This window comes from Brachypodium distachyon, chromosome 1 (genome assembly GCF_000005505.3).
Source record: "Brachypodium distachyon strain Bd21 chromosome 1, Brachypodium_distachyon_v3.0, whole genome shotgun sequence".
NCBI classification, from domain to species: domain Eukaryota; kingdom Viridiplantae; phylum Streptophyta; class Magnoliopsida; order Poales; family Poaceae; genus Brachypodium; species Brachypodium distachyon.
Genome location: NC_016131.3, coordinates 20,848,874 through 20,869,415, shown reverse-complemented (window position 1 = coordinate 20,869,415; position 20,542 = coordinate 20,848,874). Strand labels below are relative to the sequence as shown.

Genomic DNA, 20,542 nt, shown 5'->3' with positions numbered 1-20,542 from the left:
CCCCGTCAAGATTCTGCATTTTGTCTCACCGTCAATCAACAATTGTTTCGGTATTGGAGGACCTTTGAGCGGCATGTCTCATTTTTATTTGCCTGTTTAAACAAATTTGTTTGTTCTTGTTCTTTTTCTTCGACATCTTGGTACCCCTTTCACCATTTGGGGATTTACATTTAAAGTTTGACATAATGCTTTTTGTCTAAAAAAATACTCCCTCCATCCCATATTAAATTACTTTCTATTACATGTATATAGACGCTTTTTAGGCCTATATACATTCATATTTGAACAAACTTGCGTCATTTAATATGGAACGGAGGGAATACACTTTTTTTATAAGGACGTATTACTGATTCTCAACGTTGTACGAAACCGATTAAAAGAGCAGCAGTAGGATATGGACCGCAGGCCTACTAGCTTAGTATAGCAATTTCTGATGGCATGTTGACAACGGAAAATTTGAGAGTAAACCTTTCTCCAACATGTGGAAGAGTTATAGCTCTATCCCATTCGAAACAGCTGGAAGAAGAAAGCTCCCAAGTCGCAAGAAATGGTCGTGGCAAGAAGGACTCGTTCAGTTTGGTACATCAACAGTCAACACTCTTCCTCCATAAGTTAACACAGATCTTAATTTGATGAATGACATTCGCGGAGCAGAAAGGGTCAGAGAATCCAAGCCCCGCTTTAACTCCGATTCGCCGATGTGGATATATATATATAGCTAAGCTGGCACCTATGACAAGATTTCATCTCCTTTCAAAATGTCCCCCATGCATACTTTCTCAGGAGCACGCACATCTCTTGATTAATTTTTTGTTGTTTTGGGACGTGACGTAAACAGGGATTTCCTTTGTGGAAATCAAACTGTGACTTGATCTAACGCGAAGCCAACCTAAAAAGCCAGAACCACTCGTTTTCTCTACTAGCTAGCTACACCCAGCTGGCCACCACATCTTCTTTTGTCCCCAAGTTAACGCACATCACCACCAGGGGCAACCATGGTTATCACCATGATCTCTCACAAACTCTCGTGCTACGCCTCCATCATCGTCGTCGTCGTCCCCTTCCTAGCGCGGCTCGCCGCCAGCGACGTGCTGTGGCAAGAATGCGATAGCAGCCAGAACTACACAGCCAACAGCCCCTTCCAATCAAACCTAAAGCAGCTCTCCACCACCCTCCCCACGGAGGCCTCCTCATCTGCCACGCTCTTCGCCACGGCAGCCGTCGGCGCCATCCCGGACACCGTGTACGCGCTCACGCTCTGCCGCGGCGACACCAACAACGCCTCCGCCTGCAACGTCTGCGTGTCCAACGCCTTCCGGGACGCGCAGCAGGTGTGCGCCTACAACATGGACGTGGCCGTCTACTACGACCCTTGCTACCTCCGCTTCTCCAACCAGAACTTCCTAACCTCCATCGACAACACCAAGCGGCACATCATGCCCAACGGGGAGAACGTGACCGCCCTGGCTGCGACGTTCGATGCCGCCGTGGGCGTGCTCCTCGCCGCTGTCGCCGACTACGCGGCGCTGAACGACTCTTCCTCCTCGCGGTATTACGGCACGGGAGTGGAGGACTTTGATGATGAGAACGACGTCCCGAGGATCTACGCGCTGGCGCAGTGCACGCCGGACATGGCGCCGGCCGACTGCCGGAGATGCCTCGAGGGAATCGTGAAGGTGATGCCGAAGCATTTCAGCAGGCGGCAGGGCGGGAGGATCCTGGGGTTACGCTGCAACTACCGGTTCGAACTGTATCCTCCCTTCTCCGGTGCTCCGCTTTTGCATCTTCCAGCGCCGGCCTCGGGTGAGACACCAACGACGGATGGAGGTGAGCTGCAGGTTTCAACCAAACTAGAGAAAAGTAAACCCTTTTAAAGGGGGCTCGGATGATGGCGATTGATTCTTTTTTTCTTCCATGAAAAGGAGGAAATCCCGCCTCTCATCAATCAAACGTACAACATATGTTTACACATTAATCTATTGCTCCCTTCATTTCATAATACATCTCCTCCTATAAATGTTTTTTTATTTATTCCTAATATAATTCATTGTTTTCTTACTCGGCCAATAACTGCTCACGTCCATTTACTCTTAAACCCCAAATGAATGGTCATGTGAGTTTGAATGGGGTTGGGTTGTTGTTTTGTTGTCCTTCAAATGTTTTGGAGTGGCTCACATTGTTTACGTGCCTAGACTTATTGTTCATGTATGATACTCTTATGATATTTTGTACTAGCTATTATAATCTAGTACCGTGAAATAAGGGGGTCAAAATCTTGCACAACTGAGCAAAACCTTGTTTGGATGAAGTCGCATCATCATGGCACAACCGAATAGCCAAACAAGAAGCAGCTACCTATGAAGAATTAATGTTCGTTTTTGTCGCGCGGATTCAACCATGTGGTCTTCGAATATTGTTGGAGACAAATTAAGCAACAGTGTAGCACATGCACTAGTGGTTAACGCAATTGTCGATCATCTTACTGTTTGGCAGGAAGATCCTTTGGACTTCATTTGTAATATCCTAGTTACAGATGTAAACATCTTTGTTGATTGATAAAGTAGCCAATCAGCGTTTACCTCAACAACCCAATGATGTAAATAAAAGTTTTCTTACTTGAAAGAAAACTAGTTAAGCTCATATTACTTGTACATATAAGTGCTTCTAACTCTAGTGTCATTTTGAAGGAGGAAGGAGAAATAAATCAACTATCATCCTAATCGCTGCACTGGTTGTAGTTTCTTCAGCATTGGCTTTCACTTTAGTTTGCTTTGGTGTATGGAGTAGTAGAAGACACCAACGATTGTCGTCACTACCATGTAAGTCGTCCACACTATAAATCCCAACTCATTACATTAACGAAACTAGTAACTTTACTCTAGCATGAATGATCTTTTGAGTTCTTTTAGTTTAATAACTACAAAAAATATTATTTGAAAACTACAACCACCGGTGACTTTCTTAGTGTCTATGCAAGCGGAAGAATAATACTTCTCTGGACAATGTTTTTAGAGCATACAAGGTAGAATCATACACCATACTACAATGACACCGCCACAAACACGAGTGTGTGTCTCTTATCCACGCGCACGTGTGAATTAACCCTAAAGAGCATGCAACACATGATTATGATCACATTGAAAGTGCATCGTTCATCCCTATATAGTGGGTTTTGGCTAATTCTTGACAATTACGCCAAGGGATTTGTAAGTGTTTATCATCAGATTGGTCCCATAAAAAGGATATAAGAATTATGGTTGATGGTCCTAAAAAGAAAGGAAAATAAGGATCCTTGGCTCAGAAAGTTCATGTGTGAGTTTAAACCACCGACAAGTTTTGAGTCGGAACTTTCAGAGATGCACATAAGGTTTTTGCTTTGTTTCAGAAACTTCCAACTTATACAGTGGCTGTTTTATTTTGACAGATTCCCGCAATTGGGAGAGCGCTCCAAGCATCAATTTATCCTTTCTTGGTCTGTCGACATTGGAAATTGCAACAGAAAATTTTGCAGAAAGAAATAAGCTTGGGGAAGGTGGATTCGGTGCAGTTTACAAGGTATATTCATACAATCACCAGGCCTTTTTTTTTTTACAAAATGGCAGTGCAGATTCAATTAATTAAGAGTTGGGATTTACACCAGCACTGTCGCGCGAAGGAGGAAAAAGGAGAATTACTGTACAGACGAAAGGAGAAACTCAGAGTGCAAGGGGATCTCATACACTTCAAAATTCTTAGCGGAAAAACGTCCAATCCAAATAGGACCTTAGAGGTTCTTTTAACATTAAATTTCGTTCATCAATTAATTATTATATGAACTTGGACAGGGAGCCCTTCCTGATGGCCAAGAGATAGCTGTGAAGAGACTCTCACAGGGTTCAGCGCAAGGAATAGGAGAACTGAAAACAGAGCTCATTTTGGTTGCTAAGCTTCAGCACAAGAATCTTGTGAGGCTTATAGGAGTTTGCTTGGAAGAGCACGAGAAGCTTGTTATCTACGAATACATGCCCAATAGAAGCCTTGACACGATCCTCTTTGGTAAACTTCCACCTCAGTCCTTTGTGTTCTTTAAACTATATGCCATGGTGAAAATGCACTCCCAGCCTAACTAACCCCTTGTGTCAATAACAGATCCTGAGAAGAGCAAGGATCTTGATTGGGGGAAGAGGCTCAAGATAATTAATGGGATTGCGCGAGGTTTACAGTACGTCCATGAAGATTCTCAGCTGAAAATAATCCACCGAGACCTCAAAGCGAGCAATGTTCTTTTGGATTCAGATTTGAATCCGAAGATTTCAGACTTTGGTCTGGCAAGGCTGTGCCAAGGCGATCAATCAAAGGATGTCACAAACAGAGTTGTTGGGACGTTGTAAGTGAAGTCAACCTTGCCCTGATAAATACAGTAATATACTCCACCATGGACTGTAGAAATAAGTAATGGTGCCATTTTCTTTCGGACCACTAATCTATATCTATATAATTTATAAAGTTGATGCCCACTAATTGCAATTAATATTTGCTAGCTTCACATGCAAGGTGTCCACATCACCATCCACATCATGCACATCATGGACATGCAAATTGTACACATCACCATCCATCTCATTTGTTGTAGATCACTAGGAATCCATTTTGGTGGTACATTCGACGATTTAATATTTTGAAACTTAGGATTTTTCACTTTCACATTAAGTCGTTCATCAAGTACGTTTCTAAGATGTGCAAATATTAGGTTGACGAAGTTTCACTTTTCGGTTTTTCTGAAGTTGTTAATGTTCATGTACATCAAAATTACTTCTATTGTTTAATTGTTTTGGTGTCCTGCAATATTCATATTTCTTTCGCATTGAATCATATTATTATTATTTGTTCCTAACATCATATCCAGACGTGCATATAGAATTTTCCGCGGTAACGTGCGGGAAATCACCTAGTTGATCATATGCTCTTGTGGCAGTGGATACATGGCACCAGAATACGTCGTCCGCGGACACTACTCGACCAAATCAGACGTGTTTAGCTTCGGCATTCTGATTTTAGAGATCATAACAGGAAGAAGAAACTGTGGATCCTACAACTCCGAGCAGTCTGTTGACCTCTTAACTCTTGTAAGTAGTAGCTATATACGTACTACATTTTCTATGAGTTTTATACCTTGACTACTTCTGTAAGTCTGTTACCCCTTGCAATTATAAATTCGTGAAGAAACCATAAACATGGTGCAGATATGGGAGAACTGGACCAGGGGAACGATCTCTGAGATAGCTGACCCGTCCCTTATTACCACCAGCAGCAGCAGCATTCCGGAAGATGAGATGGTGGCGTGCGTCCACATCGGGCTGCTGTGCGTGCAGGAGAGCCCCGCAGATAGGCCGACCATGTCGGCCGTGAATGCGATCCTTAACAGCGACACCGTCGCGCTTCATGCTCCGTCCAAGCCGGCGTTCTGTATCCGGGGGAGTAGCGCTCACCCGGAACCACGTCAGGGAGCGGGAGCCTCGCATGGTGGTGCAGGCAGGCCGGCGGCGGTGATGTCACTCAACGAGGTCTCGCTCACGGAGCTTGTAGCCAGATAAGCCTTGTTGGCCTGAAAAATCTGAAATGAGGTCATGTAGAACGAAGAACTGCTGACATTGTGCATTGAGCTGCGGGGAACTGCTCTGCTAGTGCTAGTGTAGTTACTGTTTATGCTCTGTTTGCAACAATTGGGCGAGCCCGGCCGTCGAGGGCGACCCGGCACAGGGTCAAAGTCGTCGTCCACGGTCCACGCTATACTGCTGATCTGCCCGAATCCTCTGATCCTCCCCACATGTTTCACTTTCCGTAGGATGCACATAAAAGTCTTCTCCCCTATCCATCACCGCCGGCCAGTCACCAACCGCCGCTATGCAGCAATCCTGGCTCTTCCTCCTCGCCGTCGCCGTCTCGCCTCTCGCCACCGGCGCGTACACCGTCGACTGCATCGATGGCGGCGGCACATACAAGGCCAACAGCACCTACGAAGCCAACCTCCGCCGCCTGGCCGCCATCGTCCCGGCCGAGATCTCCTCCTCCAATATCCTCTTTGCGTTCCGTGGCGTCGGGTCCTGGCCCAACCGGCCGCGTGCCGCCTCGCACTGCTACATGATTATTAACAGCAACGGGACCGTCAGCTCCCCCTCCGCTTCCTCCTGCGCCGCCTGTATCGCCGGCGCCTTCCGGGAAGCGGAGAGGGCGTGCCCTTACGGCAAGAAGGCGGTCGTCTTCGGTCACTCCTGCCGCCTCAGCCTCGCCGGTTTCCCTAGCGCTGTCGTCTTCGGTGAGAGATTTTCCATCCTTCCCTTGCATCTGCTGATTTAGGGTGCGCATTGGTCTTACGCATTTAGTAGCTTGGGCCAGCGATGATTGAACTGAATTATCTGATCATCACCTACTTGGGGAAGCTAATTAAGCAGATAGACTGGTTCGGCTCTGTTCTGCAGCTGGTTCATGAAACTTAGTCAAGTGCATCCAAACGTTAGCAAATTTCACCATGGTTTCACATAATACGTCGCTTATTTTGAAACAGAGAAAGTACAAATTTACAATATTATTGGTATTCGTGTATATATTATGCTACGATTCTGCTTGCTTTCTTTCACCATGTTGCGAATTTATTGTTATGTGCAGTGACGGACCATGGTTTGCCTTGAGGCCAAGACTGAGCACCCAAGCCTAGGCTAAACAGTGTATCATGTGTTAAATTCGTAGAGATTTTTGATTTTTTTTTCAATACGTATACAAAGAAATTTGGTTCCAAGCGCAAGCCTATAGCCCAGGCTGTCTTGGGCGTTGGTCCGTCCCTGATTATGTGCTGACATTTTAGGCAGCACTATTTATCAGTAGATTAAGAAATAGTTATTTCTCCGTCGACAATTATGAAAATCTTCTTATGTTTTTGTACTTCTATAAATCTCATTAATCAAATTAGATGGTTATTAGCATCGACTTAGAACTAAGCCTCAGGAATAGCAAAACCTCACATTTTCCTAAAAAAACCATAACCTCACATTCTAATGATTCCCCTCAAAACCTGTCCTGAGGAAGCTACATAATGATCAGTTATGCTCAAATTGAAGTTCTCTTCATTTCATTTCACAGGCCAGAGCAGTTGGTTTGAGCTCTTGGGTCCGGGATTGATACTTCAAGCAATTGGATTTGCATGGCTTTTCTTCTTGCTTCTTCAGGAATGGCGTGATAAGAGAAGAAGATCTATGATGTAAGTTTGTAGTCTAGAAGTATCCGTCTTAACTCTAAGATGGGATACCAATACGAGTTTTTTTTTTTGAACGTAGGATACCAATACGAGTTAGCTTGCGAAACTGTTACTTTATGAATAAACTCCAATTGGAATAAGTATCCAAATGTTTAATTTCTCCTTCTTTTGTTAAAAAGATACAGCTTTATGACGTTATATTCTACGGAATCGAATTCAAACGAATAGATACACCTGATGATCTGAATAAGAATGAGTTTTCAGTACACTTCTTTCTCCTCGCGCGCATTTCTTATGTACTCACTTCGTTTCATAATTTTTGTCGAAATATTACATGTATCCATTCACTTTTTATGAATAGATACATCTATTTTTGACAAATTTGAGACAAGAATTATGAAACAGAAGAGTAGTTTTTCCTCCTTTCTGACTTGGAAGTTGGAACTGCATAAATTTAATTTTCGTAACACTTACATGCTGCAGGCGTTACAGCTCTGTTCCATCTGAAGATCAGGAGATCAACGTCTGATCAACTTGGTCATGCACTCATGCTTTTGGGCATCAACCTAATCCCAAGAAGAAGAAAAATTATGTCAGGCGCTACAGTCAATGCACACATGATTAACTGAATGATGATTTGACTTGATGTATTTTACGCGAACGACGCTGCAGCCTGAATCGTTTCCGCTTCGGTCATTACAAATAAATTCCAACATATTTGTACACGTGCTGCTGAACTGGACAAGTAATGGCAAATACGTGACACATACTTACGCGCAACGTAGTTATGAAAATTGAACCGATGGCACGAGTAATCACAATACTGAAAAACAAATAACTCCTGTCCTAACAAAAACAAGTAATTCCATGTATAGCCTCTCTCTTTTTGCAGAAAATTCTATATATGGCTAACGTACATAAATGATTGTTCCGTAATTGTAGCTAGAATTCAGCCATGTAATTAGGCAACTAGAGATATGAATCGATTGCCTTCCAAATAAATGAATCGATGCCATTGACAACGCCGTACGGGCCGCAGCGCCGTCTATAAAGCCCATTTTTTTCTCTCCCACGAGAAACGCGAGCACGACTGTACGAACGAGACCACGGCGCAAGATTGATTGATCCAGGACTTCAAACTTCAGACTTCAGAGTTCGTACTTCAATCATTTGGTCAAAAAGAGAGAGTTCGTACTTCAATCATCAACTTTCAGTTCAAATTCAGGTTATCAGGTACGCCGTACACGTACTGACGTACACCATGTCCTTATTATAAACAAAATATTGCTAGTTGGTTACAATTTTTCTGCGTAAAATATCTATCAACTTGTTAAGTCTTGATTATTGGTAAAATTTAGAGATTGCTATGGTGTTCGGTTCAGTGAGCCGTAGGGCTAGGCTAGTAGATCGGAATGAAGTCGAGGAGGCTGACGCGGACGTTGATCTCACCAATGTCGGTGATGAACACCCTAGCGCTGATGACGGCTTTGCTGAAGAAGATCAAACCGGCCTAGCTTGGTACTGCAAAATCTGCTAAACCCTTTGATGAAATAATTCCAATCCCTACACCTAATGGGAAAAAATCTTCGGAAACTTAGCGCTGCAACACACTATCAAAAGAAGTTCACTAGTAGATACACAAAAATTGGACAACACTTCTTTGGTGATGGTCCATGTAAAAAGGCACAAATCTCGCGATGCACTGTCTTAACAAATGATCATCTAAAATATATGAAAAGGTATCCCACATTTAAAATCAGCAAACAACGACATATCTATCAGCACTTATGCAGATCTTCTCTTAATTTGATTTCTCAACATGATTAACAAGCTCAAAAAGTCAGTTTCAAACTCACAATCTACAAAGAACAATGTTGGTGCATTAGTGGATGTTTTGCTCATGTGGAAAGGGAAAATGTAGATGAGAAAAAAAATATTATGTTCCTTACAACTAATGGAAGTCCCTCCACTGTGTTGAGAAGTCAACGGTATTTTCAAAAGCACCGAAGGGATACAACCCTCCTTCATAAGGCCGAAACTACCTTTTAACCCATCCAAAAGAACGGTGGAGAATAAGTTAGCACCAATTAGAAAAACATGGTAAGCCTCCATCATTATATAGTTCTACTAACTTGATATTATGATGTTTGTCAAATTTGTCATGTAGCTTTAATGCTTGGCTCCTTTCTTTTATATAGTATACCCATGGTGTGTCTCCATTGTTTCTAACGGATGGAAAATTATAAAAACAATATACCATTAATAAATGTCATTTTCTCGAGTAGTCGTGGCTCGATCTTTGTCCTTTCTGGGCAAAGGCACCATAAATAAACATATATTTTGCAATGGCTTCACCGATTTTCTCAACCCTGGAAAAGGCACTAGAAAGGACAAAAATCGGCCCATGACTATTCGAGGCTATGAAATTTATTAATGGTCTGTGTGTCTATATATATATATATATATATATATATATATATATATATATATATATATATATATTTGTCTATCATTTTGAAATAACAAAGACACTTTGGGTATACTATGCAAAATAAAGGAGCCAAGCATTAAAGCTATATAACAAATTTGACACACATCAAAATACTTGAAGCGGCCAACCCCGGGTAGGGTTCGATCTCTGTGCTTACAGTGCTAGTCCCTGAATCGACTCACTAGCACACACAGTTTCAAGATGAAGTATCAAGATGCAAAGGTCAAATGAATTTTTACAACGTCTTGATCCAGAACTCATAGTACTTAAAAAGTTGCATAACCACTCGGATTAGCTCGAAAATAAAATAGAGTTTGGCAGCGGAAAATGATAAACATTCAGGAGCCACATCAACACCACAGAGGAATCATGTTGGAATGTAGGCTCGCAACCCCAAACAAAACGTAATCTTATTCGTCGTCTGATCCACCTGCATCATTTAGTTGCAGCCACTACGTGGTCAATACATGGAATGTATTGGCAAATCACCAAAGAGTTATAACAGACCTAACAATGTACATGCAGTATATGGAAAGCTGGAGTTCAAACTTTTTGCGTGGAAGCAGAATATAATTTTACCATACTACAAAAGGATGTTACAATAATGTTAACTATTGGACACCGGGTAGACACATCGATGTTCCTATTAAAACTATTAGACATTGGGTAGACACACCAATGCTCCTATCCCAAGTTTAAACCATTCATTTTCTTAAGAGATTAGAAGAAGTGAGACATTCCTTACAGCTCCCAAATCTAGTTGCTCATAATTGTCCGTAACCAGGGACACGGCTAAGTACTTAGTTTGACACTCTCGAGAGGTGGTATACTTTATCCACAAGAAACCGACGTGTTAATCCCTTACTGTCCTCAAGGTAGAGTATCAACGGCATCGATTACAAGACTTTCAGAACATAATCCCCCAGACCACCTGAGGGACGCGCCCCCTCCTATACGACTACATACCGATGTCACCTCGGATCTAGGTTCATACGACTTACTCAATCTTGGCAGAGCCCATATTACCATGTGGTTGTACTGGAAGCTACTAAACAGAAAACTAGTCCAGTCTCTGGTTGTTATGCTGGTTGTTGTTGGCCATCTGTTGCGTGATCATCTGAAAGAACTGTGTTTGGGTTGCCAACAACTGTTGCATCATGGCTGCGTTTCCGTCCGCATTTCGTTGTTGTCAGCGTTGTTGTTGGGCTGGCGTCTTGGCGGCATCTATTTAGGATAGCATAGATGAGAAATATAGACAAAGACTAAGGATATCTAAACCCCACAAGCAGACATAAATACAAGCATATCACAATCACACAACCAAACATTCATTAATTTTTTTGAAAATCCAGCAAATATCAAACTTGTTCTTGATGGCACACTGCCCATTGCCATACAACAAAGTCTGTATGGTCAATGACTAACACGCGAACGATAGATATGATAAAATATAAAGTCTGGTGGTCTCTGATCTCGGACTAAGGGAGTGCGGCAAAGGTGGTGGCTCCATCCGCCCTCTTCCTGGAGCGGGTGTTCGTGGCAGGGGTGTCCACCTCCTCAGGTTCCTCCTCTATTGGCTCCTCCCCCTAGGGCTCCATCGGAATCTGAGTTGGTGCCGGTGGAGGGGCTGGTGCAGCTGCGGCGGCGTTGACCAGGAATGCCTTGAGCTGGTCGAAGGAGAACTGGATCAGATTCTTCTCGTAGTGCAGGTGCTCGATGACGGTGCCCATGTTGAGAACGGTGTCTTGCAGTACTGCCTTGTCCCCCAGAAGTTGGCCCACATGCTCCTCAGCTATGTCGGCCCGAACCATCTCGTCGTTGAGATTGTTCTCCAGGTCCACCATGTTTATCTCCATGTTCTTGGTGAGACAAGGCAAAACTGACAACCAAACCTTCACCATGAGAATTTCCAACTGCATCGGCTTTCCTATTTTTCTTTTTCAAATCATGTGCAAGTAACGCTGCAGTAATATCCTCAACCTTGATGATTTCTTTGCCATATGTCAAAGTGGTAGATAAATGCTCATAGGACTCTGGCAACGAACATAAAAGAACTATTGCCTTGTCTTCATCATTAACCTTGACATCTAGACGTGTTAGATCAGCCACAATTTGATTGAAGACATTCACGTGCTCCGCAAGATCTGACCCCTCCGCCATCTTTAGTTTGTAAAACTTCTGCTTCACAAACAATTTGTTGGTAAGAGTCTTGGACATATAACGACTGGCTAATTTATCCCAAATTTCCTTAGGCAAAGTTTCCTCCATGATGTGATTCATGACATCATCTGACAAGCACAACCGTATAGCAGCGGCTGCCCGTGCTTGCATCTCTTCCCATTGATCATCATCAAGCTTGGCTGGCTTCTCCTCCTTCAAACCCTTCAAAGTACCTTGTTGCGTCAAGAAATCTTTGACTCTGACTTGCCACAATCCGAAGTTGCCACTGCCATCAAACTTCGTCACCTCCAACCTGAGATTGGTCGCCATCTCAGACAACCACAGCTATCTCACCGGTGGTGGAGACCGATCTGATTGCTCCGAGTCACCCGCCTCTGCTGCTTCCTCGACTGCTTCTTCTTCCGAATCAACCTCCGCGATGACCTCGCCCTCGTTTCCGGCCCTGCTGTCGTCGTCTGGCAGATCGCTTGCGCAGTACTCGTCGCCCGAACTCACCGCCTCCTCCAAGCTCGTGCCTGGACTTTTCATAGTGATGCCTTCCGCAGCCGTCTGCTGCGCCGATCCGATCGCCCGAGCACGACGATCTGACCTATCGACTGAAAATCCTCAGCCCCGACAACACCTTCTCAGAGCTGCCTCACGCCGCTGTTCTGAACTTGTGTTCTCGATTTTTGTTTGTGCCTGTGATTTGCCACCGGACGCTGCTTTTATAGGTCCTGGATTAGCCTGACTACGAGTCCTCCTGCCCTTCGTTTTTGTGTCCTAATCGGACTGCTGCACCGCTCGTGCCGTCGGCCGCTGGAAGCCAGCGCATCACGCGTTCGTTTCCACTGCCAAAGCGAGCTAGAAACCGAGTCCAACGCTCATGCAACGCACCACCTTTTTTTTTCTTTTTTTTTGATGAAACCGACAGCTCTCTGACTAGCTGTCCCATCCCATGTGCTGCAAGGCCCTTTCCTTCTTCTAGTTGAATCCGACCAGAGCACTTGCTTCCTTTGCTTTTCTTTTTCGTTGAATCCGGCTAGCACTAGGCTACTAGCACTTCTTTCTTTGCGTGGAAAACAACAGCACTACTCCTTTTCAGAAATCAACATGGAAACCTGGCTCCTACGTGATAGCATTGCCTTGCATGTTTTTTCTTCTCGTCTGCTGCACTGCGTCCGACACCAGTTCATAATCCATCCACCACGGCCTCGCAAATTCTATGCACAAACCCGTGTCGCACCTTGCCACCTAGACTGTTAACACAACTCGTTAATCGTGTCACAATGTCGCCTTCTGCTACACCGATCCACCGCTACACCGTGATGCATCCCGCTCCGATTTATCCGGTCGCCCTGCATCTGGTCGCCGGTCTGATCGCGAGCCGAAGCCGTCGTCCGGGCTGCGACGTCTTTCCGGCCACCGTGTCGGCCCGATCACCATGCCTGGTCGATACTTGCCAACTGCAGCCCATCGAACGGTTCAGGCCGCCTGCCTGAAGTGTCCGACTCCACCGATCGGAATTCCGATCGCCGCCATGCTCCACCTTGTACCGCATTGGACGTTCCACGGCGCTCGTCAAGCATGATCCTCGCACCTCCGTCAAGATCTTCCGCATCCCTCCACCTTGCTCTGATACCACTTGTTACAAAATCCGGCAGATGCACGATCAAGGATGACACCGAGGCACGATATTTGTTAACGAGATTCGGCCAAAGCCTACATCCCCGGGGCATGACTACGAGCGCTCCTCCCCCCATAATACCGCAACACTGGCCACCCTGGGCGCCGGCTCCCCCTGCGAGCCTATTGCTATTATGTTGTCATGGTTATATCGTGTGGTTGTCCCCTGATTATATAGGATCCGGGTACCTGGAGTCTGACAAGGACTCCACCCTATACCACAATTACAACACCAAGTCCACATAACCTACCTAGTACAATTATTATTCGACACAAACTCAACACTTTTCATATACTTCTGACGATTACTTGTTAAGACAAAATGAGATTTGTGCCTTCTTACTAGGACCAGCACCAAAGAAATATTGGCGAATTCTCGTGTTGCTACTAGTGAACTTATTTTGACATTGTTTGCAGCGCCAGGATTAGCCAACCGATCTTATTCAATATCAGAGCCATCAGCAAAGCTAGCATGTGAAAGGGCATTTCTCTCCTAACTGGTTTTGGTGACGATGACAACATGCTGTGTGTCTAATCATGTGTCAAGTATTTCAGATTTTATAAAGAAGTTGGCACAAGACAACGAAGTGGACCCTCAAGATGCTAAGAAGCGTAGCGGTGTTAACGGCTTTTGATTTGATTTGAGTCGTAGGACATCCGTACTATTAAGAGGGAATCCACAAGGGAAGGTAATGAGTGAATCAATTTCACGTACACAACTACACAAATTGCACCCACTAAAAAGCCTACCGCAAAAGGTGAGAGAGAAGGAACAAAATTCGCCATGTTGTGTTCTGACTACAGTCCGGCCGGAACTTCCGCCACGACTTCCAGTCGCTCTCTGTTAGGATCGGAGGAATATGCCGGAAGTTCCGGCCTGTGTCTGCGCAGTGCATAACGGCTCGATTTTGGGAACCACATATAAATACCCCTTCGTCCCCAACGGGTCTTTTGCCCAAGCTTTAGCCAAGAACAACCCATCTCTCTCCTCAAGAACACAAGAACTTCATTTCCCTCGATCTCTCTCCATATTTGATCCCCCAAGCCAATACTTTGAGATTTGGAGCAGAAGATCGAGATCTAGGGTTTCACCAAGTCAAAAATTTGATTCCCCTTGTTTGCTTTGTGAATTTTATTTCTCTTGGGTCGTTGGGAACCCCAGAAGGAAGCAGTTGCCTTGAGCTCTCCCATGGTGTTGAGGAGCTCGGGGATCGGATTTGGAGCCTCCAATTAAGTTGTGGAGCAAGCCCCGGTCAAGTTTGTAAGGGTCCGGACTTTGCCCTCAAGGAAGCCATTAGTGGAGCCCACCTCGCCTTTGTGGTGTTGTGAGAGGAGAATAGAATGAGCCTTTGTGGCGCCTGTACCTTTGTGGAAGAGCACTCCTCCAAACGGAAACATACACCTACCCCAAAAGGTGGAACTCCGGTCAAATCTTCGTCTTCCTTGTGGTATCCATTCTTACCTTTTACATTCTTGTAAGCTTACTTGTTATCTTGTTGCTTTGGCTATTGCACTTCATACTAGGATTGTTGTCGGAGCCCGAAACTCTGGCATCGGGGATGCTGGACACCCCCTTTTTGGTTTGGTGGAGGGCGAAAGGGATCGCTCCGGCGATCACCGGCGTGGCCAAAGACACGATGTGTTGGAAAGTAGATTTTACCAAGGTTCAGGCCACCCTGAGGTGTAACACCCTACGTCCTGATTTTGGCTTTGCATTCAATTTGTACGAGGATTACAGGTTGTCGGGGAGTTCCCGGGCTTAGCTACTTGTCTCTCTAGGGATCTGTTTACTTGGTCGGATGATGAACCCTTTTACCGGTGGCATTGGTCCTCCTTTTATAGCCAAGGGGACACCACATGTGCCTTTGTTTACAACGCGACACGTTAGCTAAACGCGTATCAATGCAACAATTAGTACTCCACTGTTGATCCGTGCTGGGCTTCATGCAATGCCCAGGTCATTGCTCACGGTGAATAAAATGATCCATAGGGTAACCATCGTAGCCTTGCCGTGCAAGACTAGACTCGCCGCTATAGCCTCTGTCAGAGCATTTAATGCTCTGTCTTCACTATTCCGCTGACCCCACCTGTAGGCCCGGGCACGCGTTGCCGGGGGGCGCTCCAGCACTTGTGCCAGGGACGTTGCGGGGGCAGCACGTCTTGACCTTGCCAGGACGACGCTTCCCGGGCTGCCGTTGCAGGAGGATATTCTTCCTACTCTGGATGTCGGCTTTGACGTTGTCAATGGTGTCAGAACTATCAACCTCCGGTGTGATGGTCCTTCCAGTGAGTGTCTTCTCGTAAGGCCTGTTAGCTGACCTTGCGGGGGGAAGCTTCCCGGGTTCGCCCTTCGCGGGAAGCCGACCTTGCGGGATCTCAGCCGTTGCGACCCACGCGTCCAGCATCAATGGAACCCCGTGGGCCACTGGTGCGACAGTTGCATTACCTTTAGAGAATCTAGTAAACCCTAAATTAAGTGTTTGTATCTTTCTAGAAAAGAAAAGGAAAAAGTAAAATTTGTTAGTCGCCTATTCACCCCTCTATTCGACCATACCGATCTTTCAGCATGTTCATCATCGGCATTGCATTGCTGTGATCAACGTGCGGCCAGTGGTGGAGGGACATCCCAGGCCAACCTGGGCCTTGCCCCCCCCCCCCCCCCCAAGAATTGCAATTTCTAGTTAAGCCCCTGTATAATCATTGCAATTTAATCATGTAAGCTTCATATTTTTATGCTTTGGCCCCCCTAATAAATTATCCCTTCTATTCTGGCCCTCCCTATATTTTTTTCCTACCTTCGCCCCTGCGTGCGGCCATCTTGCGATGTGACCTTGCGAGCCTCCACCGCCTCGCAGCCATGCAGGCCAAGAACTCCTCATATGGCTTTAACGCCTACTGGAAATTTTTCTGAACTTCCTCAGATAAATCTTCCTCTGGTTTGCCGTCTGTCACCCAGGATACTTTCAGAGTCTGCAACCAGAGCAGGCCTTTTAATTGCCATCTCTTGAAGTACATCCCGGAAAATTTATCCGGCTTCAATGAATCGGCTAAACCCATAGTTAAGTCATGAAATTGCCTATAATAAGGTTTTTGAATTGTTGGAAAATTGCCTACAAATTCGCAGTTATCCACTTCAGTTGTTATTTAACTGACTAATGATTTGTTGTCCGTACCACCGGATATGCGTGTAACTCCAGCTCGGGGGAAATGTGCATTCTGCTCAGCTCTAAAGCAGTGAACTCAAGCAGAACGTTCGTCTGCAAGGATATTTTTTCAAATGCGTGACTAACCGCTAGCAATTGTATATTCAGAAATTCAAGGATTTGTCTAGCTAATTTCTGAAGTATCTGGATTTTGAGTGCATTTTCTGAACATTATACTCCGTCTAAAAGTTTTCAGATGCTACATCGAACACTCCATAAATAAGCGTAAAATCTACCAAATCTGATAATGAATCATGCCATATTACAAAATCAAACACAAATCCAGAAACGTTACTAAACATTACTGAGCGCAAACTAAAACAAATCGCTAGAATTATGACGTACTTCGGGGCAGGCTGCATGATCGGCGGGGGAGGGGGAGGGGCCACGCTGCCAGGGGGGCTGCTGCTCAGGCCGCTCGTCGCCTCATTTCTGTGTTTCTGTTGAACTGGGCCAGAACAACCGGATGAGTAAATGTTTTTTTTTGAGAATCGGATGAGTAATTGTTTAGCCTTCGGAAGTTCGGATGCAAAGTTCGGATGGCCCAAGATGCAATGGTTTCACGACGGGTGACCTTAGTAGATTTTAATAGTTTTATTTTAGTAGAATCCACAAAACTTCTTTCCCGAAAATTTCGTAGCACCCAACATGCACAAAAATTAAACGTTCTCAGTCTATGTGCAAAACATTTGAAATTTACAAAAATTACTTATTCAAATTTCAGTTGCCTTTAACGTAGATTAAATTGTGGCAACGTGAGTGGGCTTGAGAACAAAACGAGAGTCTATAACAAAACTGTAAAAGCCCAATTAATGAGGTGAGAGATATTGTCTCGAGGGTCAAACCTACTGAAGAAAATAACATCTAAGCACAATATCTCAAGGAATGTGTCATGAGTTCAGGTCAATCGACAAAGTATTTCTCTTAGAATAATTGGGCGCCTCAAAATAACAAGAGAGCATTGTTTTTTCTTCTGCGATAATGAAAGATCGAGTATGTCACAGAGGGGGAGTGAATGTGACCAGTTTTAATTCTTTCTTCAAAATGAAGACTGAAGACTGAAAACAGTCACAGTACTTCAACGATTTAAATTACACCAATTTTAGAGTTGCAGTGGAAAGAAGAAAGATGAATAGATTTAGCAGCAGCAATGAGGACAACACAATGAATCAGTAAATACTTTAGAGAGTAAAAGTTGAGGAACGAAATCACCAAGACTGAAGACACAGGGATTTGTTTCCGAAGTTCAGATTGTTGGCACAATCCTACATCTCCGTTGAGGCGGCTGAGTCACACAAGACTCGCGGACACACAAGTCCACCCAATCCTTCTGAGCTAAGACCGAAGTCTCGCCCAGTTACTCGTGGTAGATCTTGAGGTGATCTTCGGACCTTCACAGACTGGTTGATGGCAAATCACAATCTTCGATTGCTCTTCAACACTGACTCCTAGCCGTCTAGGTGATGCAAATCACCAAGAGTAACAAGCTTCAAGTGCTCGGCTAGAGAGGGGATCCCATTCTTCACGCTCAGTTCAGCTCTAAGGATTTTATCAGGTGTTCTTCAAAACAACTCACTCGGGATCACCACCGAATTCCTTCAGGGTGGGTCGTCTTATATAGCCTTGGCCACGGCTGATCTAGCCGTTGTGACCCATTGGATAAAGTGAACTTTGAGCCTCCAGCTCACACTTTATCACTTCGTCTCACAACGGTTAGATTAGGTAGTCAAGCACGAAAGCGACAGAATTTCAAACACATTTGAACTCAGAGTGAAGACTTCACGCGGAAGTTTCTGAGAAGCCTGAAATGCTTCATTCTTCACTCCGACGAAAAACACACACATAATGGTTTTCGCCTAAGCTGAACATGAAGAATAAGGTTTCACCTAAACCAGCTCCACACTTCAAACCCCCCTTAATAGTACGGCGTTCCTATACTCAAGTGAGAAAAAGCTACAGAAAGACCTATGAAGAATGCTATACTTGACGTTCTTCACCGTTCTTCACTGAGTTCTTCATACTTCACGCCGGTACCTGTACTTCAATTTTAAGGGGTCGTCGATGCTGGTTAAACCAACTCTTCTGAGGAACTAAAACCTGAAACACTCAGTGTAACTCATTAGTTCCTCAACCATGCTGTCATCATTCATCAAAACCCATACAGGGGCAAGGTTTCCCTTTCAGATAACATGACTATCTTTACATAAAAAAAATTAACACACGTTTTTCAAGAAAACCGACGACGTTTTCCCCCCTTCAATCACCGGCGACGCCGTGAGCGACATTCAATGCTGCCTTTGGACCTCTGAACCACATCGGAGCCAGGAAAATGTTGACGTAGCAACAAGGAAGTTGTTGGTAGCCATAACGATGATATGAGAATCGGACCGCCGCCTCGGAGAAGGTGACAAAGAAGATTGCATGACCACCCGGATCAAGCGAGACAGATCCGAAAAGATCTAACCTCACTAACTCGGCGATGAAGCCAAAGTTAGCAAAACATCGCCAATCGGAGGAGAAGCACAAGGCACGAAGGCCATCCACAAAACACAAAGACAATTCACTACTCTAGAAGAGCAGCGACTGGACTATCCGCCGTCCTTCTCTACGCACCGATGAGGTAGATCAATCAGGAGTTAGGGAAATCCTATTCCTATACCTGCGGCAGACGCTATATTCACCATAATGTCGTTGCCGAGGAACTAAATCATAACTCTAAGAGACCTGTCTATTGCGTTGCAAGGCAAATAAGATTTCCCCACCCCTCTTGCCGCCAGAGTGGCAGACGAAGGAGGAGAAGAGCCATGGCCTTGATGGCGGGGAGAGATATTACATATTCGTTTTTTGAGAAGAGACAAAAGATTCAGATTAGATTTGCTTTCCAGGTCGTGGCCGATTCCTGCAACTTCCTTTTTTGACGAATACGACGCGATTCCATTAAAAGAGTTGGAATGTTCAAAACGGAGAACAGGAGTAGAAAATTACAGGCAAGCTAAAAGAGAAAGGAGGGAGGGAGGCCAACATTATCATACTTAGAGCATCTCCAGCCGCCCCCCCAAACGCCAAATGGCAGCGCCGGCACCTAAAAACCCACCCAGTCCAGCCCTTTATTCTCAATTTTATCCGGCGCCCCCCAGGCCGAACCCAACCCACGAGGAGGCGAGCGGGGGCGCCGGCAAAGCGTTTTATGGCGCGGGCCCACCTTGTCATCGCCATTTATCGCCCTCACCGGCTTCGGCATTACTTGCCCTCACCGGCTTCGCCTCAGCTTCCCAAGCGAGTTATGGCGGTGCCGGGTCAAACCACCGCCCATCCTCGTCGGCTTCCACGCGGTGCGCCCCCGTGTATTCTCAACGCCGTTCTCGCTACGTTCACACTCCCCGCGGTTTAGCTTCGGCGCCTATAAAAGGCAACGCCGTCCGGAGAGCTCGCCATTCTCCTGCTCGCCCTTCTCCTCCCTCGCTGACCTGCCCCCTCGACCTCCTCTCACCCCATTCTGCTCCTCGATGTCATGGCCGGTAACTAGCAAGACCGTCGCTGACTCTGCCTCGATGAGGCCGAGGCGATGGCGTGTGTCGGCTACCCCGTGCCGCCAGACTGCCGCCTCCCCCACAACTGGCAGTTGAGCCTCGCCGGTGGGTCCTCGTCGCTAGGAACGCATCGTCGTCCACTACTACGGTGTGCTGACGCCGCAGCAGCAGGTGATGCCGGAGTGGGACCGCCACACCGGCAGCGCCTGGGCTGGCTTCTTCGAGGAGGAGCACCAGCGCG

The 20,542-nt window shown here is 45.5% G+C and overlaps 2 protein-coding genes across 3 annotated transcripts; both read left to right on the top strand.

Annotated features, from left to right (window-relative positions):
* Window positions 1–789: 789 nt before the first annotated feature.
* LOC100826812 (cysteine-rich receptor-like protein kinase 6) lies at window positions 790–5,683 on the top strand. 2 transcript variants are annotated; one of them, XM_010239179.3, is made up of 7 exons: window positions 790–1,827; window positions 2,688–2,819; window positions 3,425–3,555; window positions 3,825–4,035; window positions 4,129–4,366; window positions 4,955–5,105; window positions 5,203–5,343. In XM_010239179.3, exons 1-7 carry the CDS (start codon window positions 996–998, stop codon window positions 5,209–5,211), a joined length of 1,704 nt encoding a protein of 567 aa, XP_010237481.1. In that variant the 5' UTR covers window positions 790–995; the 3' UTR covers window positions 5,212–5,343. The 2 variants fall into 2 exon arrangements, with proteins under 2 accessions (XP_010237481.1, XP_014751867.1); XM_014896381.2 differs by having other exon boundaries at window positions 792–1,827; window positions 5,223–5,683.
* A 53-nt stretch (window positions 5,684–5,736) lies between these two features.
* LOC100826499 (cysteine-rich receptor-like protein kinase 10) lies at window positions 5,737–7,998 on the top strand. The gene is made up of 3 exons (XM_003560080.4): window positions 5,737–6,295; window positions 7,117–7,234; window positions 7,715–7,998. Exons 1-3 carry the CDS (start codon window positions 5,884–5,886, stop codon window positions 7,758–7,760), a joined length of 576 nt encoding a protein of 191 aa, XP_003560128.1. The 5' UTR covers window positions 5,737–5,883; the 3' UTR covers window positions 7,761–7,998.
* The last annotated feature ends 12,544 nt before the right edge of the window (window positions 7,999–20,542 follow it).